Below are 9,739 nucleotides of genomic sequence, written 5' to 3'. Positions count from 1 at the left end.
AGAGTCTTTAATCTTCCCTCTGAAATTTCACAAGCCAGGCCTCCATCTTCTGCACTGTTCTCAACATAATCTTCCAAGCTCCCACAGAACATTCCACAGAGTTCTTAACAACCAGTGGCTCTTCTAGCTCAAAGTTCCAAAGTCCTTCCACAGTCCTCCCCAAAACATGGTCAGGTTGTCACAGGAATACCCCACTATGTTGGTACCAATTTGTCTTAGTCAGGATTTCTATTCCTGCACAAAACATCATGACCAAGAAGCAAGTTGGGGAGGAAAGGGTTTATTCAGCTTACAATTCCACATTGCTGTTGTCACCAGAGGACGTCAGGACAAGAACTCAAGCAGGTCAGAAAGCAGGAGCTGATGCAGAGGCCATGGAGAGATGTTCCTTACTGGCTTGCTTCCCCTGGCTTGCTCAGCCTGCTCTCTTATAGAACCCAAGACTACCAGCCCAGGGATGGCACCACCCACAAGGGGCCCTCCCCGCTTGATCACTAATTGAGAAAATGCCCCACAGCTGGACCTCATGGAGGCACTTCCCCAACAGATAACTCTGTGATAACTCCAGCTTGTGTCAAGTTGACACACAAAACCAGCCAGTATAGGGTGCTTGATCCAGATTACCCAAAGGGAATTGTATTGCTTCTCCACAATGTAGGTAAACAAGGTTGGTCTGAAGTATAGGGGATCCTTCAGGCTGTCTCTTGGTACTACCATGTCACAGGATTAAAGTCAATGGGAAACTACAACAGTCTATTCCAGGAAGGGTGATAAAGGACAGAGACTCCTTAGGAATGAGGCAGTGATGGTGCTTGCCTTTAATCCCAGCACTTGGGAGGCAGAGGCAGGTGGATTTTTGAGTTCGAGGCCATCCTGGTCTACAGAGTGAGTTCCAGGACAGCCAGGGCTACACAGAGAAACCCTGTCTCAAAAAACCAAAAAAAAAAAAAAAAAAGTGTGGATCACTTCCCCCAGAAAGAGAATGAGGGCCGGCTGAGATGCTTGCCAGTGTGGAGGGAATCCAGAGTGGATGGCAGAGGAAGGTAGTTACAGTAGGACTAGCTGCAGAATGATGTTTATAATTGACATAAATGTTTCTTTTATATTTTGTTATGAATGTGTTTGTTCAGATATTTGTTTTTTCCTGTTACTTTTTTATCCTGAAGTGTAGCATCAGTTGAGATAATACCAGTGTGTAATTATATCTGAGATACTAAAAGAGTGTTCTTCAAGAAACACTGTCACCTTTCTAAAGTACATAATGTGCTTCTGGTTGTACGTGGGAGAGTATATCACGTTAGGTGTAATTTTGACCTGATTATTGGTTTCATTTGGAAATTAAGCATGAAATATGATTGTGTGTCAGGTTGAGAAGGAGTAGAGACTTGTGCTAGCTAGTGTTGATTGTCAGCTTGATTATGTTATACTAAAAACCCAAGCCTATACTGGGCATACCTGTGATTTTTACTTCGTTGGATCGTTGGAGGTAGGAAGACTTATTTTAAATTCAGATGGCTTGAAGTTGGAAGACCCACCTTCAGTCTGGCTGTACCCATGGCAGCCTATGTAAAGGCGCAGAAGGAGGAAAGGTTTGCTCTCTGCCTTCTAGCTGCACTCTCATTGGCAGCTTCCTAGACCCTGTTGCTGAGGCCTTCCTTCACTGTCAGCCTCCGCTCCAGGACTGCCATACAGATTGCAGACTGGCTGAGACATGGGTCTTGTGACTGACCCCTCCAGGAAACAGCCATTGTTGGACTAGCTTGACTGCATCCTGTAAGCCACTCTAGTCAATCTTTTTTATCAATTCTGTTCCTCTGGAGAACCATATCTTTTTTCATGGACTTAAAAAAGTATAGACTGTATTTTTTTAATTAGTTTTTTGAATAAGCAGTATAATTGGTCCATAATGAAACAGAATAGAAAGGTCTCTAGTGAAAGTGTGCTCCCAGTGCCCCATCCCTGCCTGTGAATCATGTGGATTAGCTACTAGTGTTTGTTTCCAGGGCTGCTTTATTCTTCATGCAAAAATTACATACATTATTCCCTTTTTTATATATAAAAATCACAAACTATGAACACTCTTCTGGGCCTTGGTGGTTTTTTTTAAAGAAAGTGTGGTGGGTGTGCGCGCGCATGCACATGCATGTGATTACTTGGCTTCATTTCTCTTCTTTTACTATGAGTTTTTGGAGCCATACTCAGGTATCTAGCCTTGGTGGCAAACCATCTCCTAAGCCTCTAAATCATTTATATCATCATAGTATTTTGGGTTTTGTGACTTGATTTTTTTTTTCTTGTCAAAAACTTTGTTCTAGACTTTTATCCTAATTGAAGTCTTTAGTTTTTACCAAGAAATACACATTTTAAGTTAAATTGAAAAAAAAAAAAAAGAATCCCTAAGCCGCACTTCCAAACTTCTCCCTCCCTCCTTTCCTCCCTTCTTTCCTTCCAAATTGTTGGCAGTTTTATTTCTATGCATAAAGGTTGATGGAAAACCATTACTAATTCTCTTAAAATAAGCTGAACATTTTAATTGAAAAGCATAGTAAGTATAATTAGTATGCCATATTTTAAAATACAGCTTGAATACATGTAGCATGCTGTTTAATTTTGGCACAGTGGATTTGAGACCAAGTATATATTGTTACGTGCATTGTGGATGGATCACAGCTTATCATAGCCATCATTTCTTTGTCTTGCAAAATCTAATAAGTCTTTCAGAGGAGAAGGCAAAGACAGGTGACCATGACACTGTATTGCCAGTTGCACATCTGCATGCATCAACAGTAGCTTCTTGGCATGGCTTGAATACATTTTAGCACCATCTAGAACTGTGGTCATATATTGGAAGGCTTCAACATCTGATTCATAAGTCTGGCTTCATATTCTGTAAGCCCCATATCCTTCACGACTTGTGCTGTCCTCTGTACATTTGGAACAGCTGTCTTGCCAGGCTCCATGATAGAAGATGATCAGGCTTCTCAAACTAAATCATCTACATTAATGTGCTTCAGTTCTGGTCTTGATGTAAGTTCTTTGCCTAGTATGTTTTTTCCAACCCATGGTATACCAGTGAGTAGTCTTCTCTCATGTGCCTAAGTGGTATTTTTTTTCAATGTTTGTCAAATTAATTAAAGGATAAGATGATGACCTTTTAATAATGTGGCTGACAATGTAATACAGCTAAGAAAAGATGTAGAGCTTACTGAACTTTCTCCTAAGTTTTTAACCTAATCGGACTCTGCAGTTTCCAGATAAGACCTACCATTTCCCTAATGTTGTGGCCCTTGGCTGCAGCCCTCAGATGGGCATGACAGGCGTGGAGCGCTCCCTTGAATGTAATCTCCTTGACTGCAGCAGGGCTCACAGAGATGATGAGCTCTCCTGCTGTGGACAGGAAGGCGCCTGTGCTGAGGACCAGCCTTTGATTGGATCATCTGGTGCCCCTTGAAGGTTGCTAGAACTCCTGCTCTCTGTAATGGCACTCACTGAAAGCTTTGTGATTCCCAGCCAAGTAGCTTGTAAGAAGTTGCTGAAAGAGCTGGGGAGTAGGATCATATTGGGGAAAATGGTCTCCTGTCACCATCACCTGATGGGCTTCCTCTTCATAGCCTGGAATAGAATAAACAGAAGTATGGTAGTCCGTAACTCCATGCTGCTCCAGTGTGGGCGTTGCAGGGCCTGTGATGACCTTTCTGTGCTCATATTAGACGAACAGTTGGGCAACATCAGAGACATGTTGATTAATTTTTCCTGTCATGGTTTTGATATTTTGGACACGGAGCCCCTTGTCTGGAAGTTGACTCTTAAGTTGAGCTAACTCACAGTGTTTCTGCTTGCTGCTGTCTTTCCACGTGTATTGCACCATTGCTTCAGGTGAGTCAAGGCTGTGGGATATTAAGGAGAGTCGCCGCTCAACCACATCAGACTGGGTGCCTGAGTGTGTGCTTGTAGACTAACGCAGTATCTTTACATTGACTCCTGAGGTGTGGGGTTGAGGTGCATTTTCTCAGGTTTGACAACAGCATTGTCTCCATTGGCTTGAGGATGAGGCTAAACATGGAAACTCAAGTTTGTCTATATAGATGTCCTCAGTGATGTATACCCAGGCACTTTGATTCCCAGGGAGGCAGAATTCTTCCTCATCAGTGAAGGGATGGAGACATCCTGTGACCGATGAAGGGGCTGAACTCGGCAGTAGGACCTTTCCTTCATGAGTTGGTGATCTTCAGAAGGATTCACAATATGAGGCCTCACAAGGACAGTCTGTGGGTCTTGATTAGGTTCTTTTTTTCTCCCAGTTAAAGAATTAAAAGGCAGGAAAAATGAGGTACAACGGGTGGCATTGGAGAAATCTCTGAACCTTCAAACACCAGTGGGAAGAATCATCGGATTCTAAACTCTAGGAAAGAGTTTATTTGGACAAGGAAACACACATGTACAGCAGGCAAATAGCGAGAAAGACCTGTTGGATAGCAGGCGGGGAGCTGGGAAGCTGAAAAGTCCAAGTTCCGAATTTGTAGTTGGGAAAGGAGGCTCAACTATTTAAAGGAGACGGCAGCTGGCTCTTCTGGATGTCAGTCGCCCGTGGAGTCTTCTCAGAGCAGTTCCTTCAAGTTCACAGCTGTTTCCTTTTGTATTAGCATTGCCAGTAGGTTAAAAAAATCCTCAGTCACTTCAACAAAACCCTAAATGTCCAGTAATTCAACAGAGGTGTCAAGATCTTTCTGAAGCAAACTCCCAAATTTTGCTAAGAGCATAATTAGAAAACTAAAAAAGCTTAACCTTACCCAGCTAATGCCCTAAACAAGATTTTGTTTATTATTATAATTTGCTCAACATTAGTGAGTATTTAGGGCCAACTTTTTAATTTAAAATCCCTTTATACATAGAGTATATGTTGTTACTATTCCTTCTTTCCTAACTCCTCCCACATCCTACCATCTTCCTATTGCTTACTTGTGTATGCCCCGCCCCAATCACTCAAAAAAACCCATTAAACAAAAACCGAGGTCCAAATAACCATCAAGGCAAAAAATACCAAAACAAAAAGTACTGAAGTGAGTTTGCGTTGGCCAGATCCTTGGGCCATGGGGCCTGCCCTGGAATGTAGTTGATATACCCAGTGATGCTCCATTGGATAATCTTGTGTCTGCTTCACCATCTTAGGGCTGGGTTTTTGTTTGCTTTGAACTTGCACAGGTCTTGTCTGTATTGCCAGTCTCTTGAGTTCATATTTATATCAGTCCTGTTGTGTCCTGAAGACACTGTTTCCTTGGAGTCATCTCCCACCTCTGCCTCTTAAAGTCTTTTGGTCTCCTCTTGCCTTCCCTGGGCCTTGAGGGGAGGGGTTGAATGAAGACTCATTGGGGGTTGCAGAGTCTCCATGTTAATTTGCATCTACTGGAAGAGAAGCTTCTCTGATAAGGGATGAGTGATGTGCTGATCTCTGAGGATAGCAGTATGCAGAGCATAGAAGGCATTTTGTTGCTTTGTTCCTTTAGCAGAATAGTAGTAAATTTTCCTCTAGAGCTTCTGAGCTATATAGTCTCAGGTTTGTGACCACCTTAACAGTGCCTGGTGTGGCTTTCGTTTTTCGAAGTGGGCCTTAAATTCGATAAAACAAAAAAGCAATTGGTTACTCTTAAAACATTTGTACCACTATTAGACTAGTACATCTTGTAAGCGTTGCTCTTATAGGTTTGACTTTTTTACTGATATATGATAATGTGTAAAGTATCTTATTATTGAATTGTTTTTCATGTTTCTTTAAGATGTATTTTTTATTGTGTATATATTTTTGTGTCTTTGAGTTGTTCACATATGTCGGGCACCCTTGAGGCTAGAGAGACATCAGGAACTGGAGTGATAGGAAGTTCTGAGCTGTTTGACCTGGGGTCCTGGGAACCAAACTAGGGAGAAGCAAGCTGCTCTCTTTAACTACCAAGCCACCTTTCCTGTCCCTACTGGAATATATGAGTTTAACAGATAATAACATTTTCATGTTTCAAAGGTCAAAATGAGCTTGTGTGCAGAGACTTGAACAGATAGGGAACATTTCTACTGTAAGAAGTCTCAGTTCAGTAGATAAACGGGAGAAGGAGAGGAAGGAACACACAAGTTCAGTTGAAGAGATTATCTTCGTGGCCTGTACTTAACAGCTCTAAGAAGATACCCAATATTTGAATTCAGCTGATTGTAAACTTTATAGTTGTTATCTACAAGTATTAGTTCAAAAAGACTAAAGGCTGGTTTTACTGGATAGACAGCAGAGCCCAGTGTGCAAAGACCACGTGAGAAGGCTCTAAACAGATAAACTGATAGGAATACGGTTCAGTTTCACTTAAAAAAAAATACAGCAAAGCAAATCAATTCCTAGGTGACTAAAGATGCTGGTCTTCATGACTTAATGATTTGCTCATTAAACTGTGAAAGATTCTAATTATTGAGTCTTTTCATTATTTTTATGTAGATTTGGATTTTGAAAAGAAATTCCAGCTGATGATTTGTGATCTTCTTAGCCTCCTTAACACCACATTACAGGCAAACACCGTACATTTGGCTTCAAGTTGATTTTTTAAAGGGACTTCAGTGTACAGTAACTCCAAATGATATGTTAATTATAATCGTTGGTCCTGGTTTGAATACCTTTCAGATCCCACTTTATCACATTGTGACGTTCACAAAGATAGAACTAAGCTCTCATCTGCAGTTCGCCTTGAGTGAGTGGTCCTCACGGCTGAGCAGGCGCTTGCTCGGCATTTGGTTTACCTAGTTAGATGATTGTGTGCTTCTGAGTTTGTCAGAATACTGAAGAATGTCTTCAAAGTTCAGTGAGTCAAATTGATAAAATCTCTAAAGTAGCTATAGCTTATAAAACACTTCTGTAATATGAAAATATTCTGAATTTGACTTATTTATACTATGGCTAAGTTTGAGATACTGTCATATTACTTGATTATAGCTTTTTTGTGGAATGGAGGAGTTTGAAAATATAAACATGTATCTTTTTTGTTTGTATTTTTGTTTTTATGCATAGCTCCACCAAGTATGTTAGTGAAGGATGAATACGTTCATGACTTTGAAGGACAGCCACCCTTACCCACTGAAGGTCATTCAATTCAAACCATCCAACACCCACCAAGTAATCGTGCATCGACGGAGACATACAGCGCCCCAGCTCTGTTAGCCCCGTCAGAGTCTAACGCCACTAGTACCACCAACTTCCCCAACATTCCTGTGGCTTCCACAAGTGAGTGTTGCAGTCAGATATAGTTGTAAGTTTTCCTCACCATTGAATATTTATGTGTAGTCACTTGGAGTTGTTCTGGTCTTCCTGGTGCTGGGTATGGTATGGAGTCTGATACATGCCTCAGGTGAATTCTCACTCCTGAGCCATACCACTCAGCCTGGAAGTAAACATGTTAAATTGCTGTTTGAGTTCATTCTGGAGAAAGTTGTTTGTAATTTATTTAAAGTTCTAACACTGATACAGAGTCAAGTATAATGACCTTGATTGTAATCTTAAATTGAAATATTGCATATGTTGTTTACTGCTGTATGTATAAGTATGAAGTCTATTGTATTTTTCAAATAAATTTTAGAGAAATATTTAAGTACTTAAGTAATTTTTATTTAATTTTTATTGTATGTTTAAATGTGTAATTATGTGTGTGCATGTATGTGCATGAGCACATGTGAGTCACAATGTGTTTGAGATCAGAAGACAACTTTGTGGAGTCATTCATTTCTCTCCTTCCATCTTTACATGGGTTCTTTTTGTTTTAAAGATTTATTTGTTTATATATTTGAGTACACTATCACTCTTCAGACACACCAGAAGAGTGCATCAGATCCCATTACAAATGTTGTAAGCCACCATGTGGTTGCTGGGGATTGAACTCAGGACCTCTGGAAGAGCAATCAGTGCTCTTAAGTGCTGAGCCATCTCTCCAGCCCTTTACATGGGTTCTCAGTTTACTAGGCTTGTGTAGTGAGAACCTTATCTATTGAGCCATCTCACTGGACCGCAAACAGCTTTGAACCAAGATGTTTATAAAATCTGTCAATGCAATCGAAGCCTTTTTTTAGTCCATTATTTTATCTGAGGGGCTAATTTTATCATAGTCTTCTCAATTTTCTTTTGTGACTACTTGTGAAAACAGGCTCTTAGACTTGCTTTCAATCTTTATTTCCCAGGTAGACATTCAAGTATTTTTGACCAGTTTCAGTCTAAAGCTGAAACCTACATCTTTGAAAAAGCTCTTGTGGTAAAAATGTTACCTTTTACACCATGTCACAGGAGGCTTAGTCTCTGTTGTGTTCTCTTTTCTTCCTTCTTTTCCTTTCTTTGTTTCTTGATCACTTCAATTGAAATCAAGACCTTGACTAGGCTAGGTAAATCCCTGACCTACGCCTTCAGCCTGGGTTAGGCTTTTTTGGGAGCCTAGCAAAGATGGTGTGATCAGGTTTTGTTTATATTGTTAACTTGCTTTTACAACACCAAAGGTTGAACCACTTCCTGTTTTATAAAATATAGTAATTTGCTTGTTTAATTTAAATTTGTTAAAATCTTTTTTTTAATGTGTATGATATACATGTACGTGTGAATGGTGCTGTGTGTGTGCTGTGATATACATGCAAAAGTCAGGAACAACCTCTGTCATTGTTTGGGTCAGGGTCTCTTGTTTGAGGTGCATCATCTGCCAGGCTAGCTGTGTGGTGAGCTGGCGATTCTTGCCTGTATCTCCTAGGAGGAAGTGCTGGTGCATACTATTGTATCTAGCTTTCTGTGGATTCTGGGGATTAGATTTAGGTTCATACGTGGGCAGTAAGTGTTTTATGCCCTGAGACATCTTCTTAGCCCCTGTTAATATTTTTAAATTTAAATGTTTTATAGAGCATGTGCAGTGTTAATCGCATTTGATTGCTAAGAGTATTGTTAAAAAACCTATCTTGGCAAAAGATTTTGATTGACAAGTGTTGATATTACAATATTGATATTATTGTTACTATCTAAGAGAATGTTATTTTATCTATGTTAAATTCAACATTGAACTTTTAATCTTTGGAATAAGTAGATTTGTTTCTGAAATGTTTTTGCCCCACTCTCTTTTCCTCCTAGGCTGGGGTCTAAGCTAAGTGTGTCACCCATGATAGGCAAGATGTTTCCGACTGGGTCCACCCAGCTCTTGTGATATTGTCACAGTTTCTCATTAGTCCATTTCCACCACTTGAAAGCAATATTTTTCAGTGGTCACAATCTTAGCATAGATAATTTGTATTCACATTTGACTTATGTATATATATATAGCATTTTGAGGGCAGGGGTTGAGGCAAGATTTCACTACATAAGCCAGGTCAGTTTTGGACTCCTGATTCCCGTGTCTCCACCTCTGAAATGCTGGGGTTACATGTATGGCTGCGTGTCACCTACCTTGCATTTCTGGCTTCCTGTCTGTATTTACTCATTTGGGGTGTGGTTGACAGAAATGGTGGAGATGGAAAATAAAGTAGGTGACATCTTATGTGGAGATCACTGCTGGGGCCCAGGCCAGCACTTGTTTTATAGTCTCTGGAGGTCAGACTTTGTTCAGGGATTTCCAAGGTGACTTCATCCTGATCTTTTGCCCTTCCTCTCCTCCCTCCTTCCCCTCCTCTCCTCCCCGCTTCCTCTCCTCCCCCCTTCCCCTCCTCTCCTCCCCGCTTCCCCTCCTCTCCTCCCCCCTCCTGTCCTTCC

The 9,739-nt window shown here is 40.7% G+C and overlaps 1 protein-coding gene across 1 annotated transcript in view; it reads left to right on the top strand.

Annotated features, from left to right (window-relative positions):
* Smad4 (SMAD family member 4) overlaps nt 1-9,739 on the top strand; it is a 58,347-nt gene that overhangs the window by 23,145 nt on the left and 25,463 nt on the right. Inside the window, exon 5 of the mRNA XM_031366002.1 lies at nt 7,040-7,252. Coding sequence (XP_031221862.1) covers nt 7,040-7,252 — 213 coding nt within the window. The remainder of the gene's footprint in view (nt 1-7,039; nt 7,253-9,739) is intronic.

Source organism: Mastomys coucha, unplaced genomic scaffold (genome assembly GCF_008632895.1).
Source record: "Mastomys coucha isolate ucsf_1 unplaced genomic scaffold, UCSF_Mcou_1 pScaffold13, whole genome shotgun sequence".
In the NCBI taxonomy this organism is placed as follows: Eukaryota; Metazoa; Chordata; class Mammalia; order Rodentia; family Muridae; genus Mastomys; species Mastomys coucha.
The sequence above is the reverse complement of the archived record's forward strand: the minus strand, read 5'-3'. Positions and strand labels throughout refer to the sequence as shown.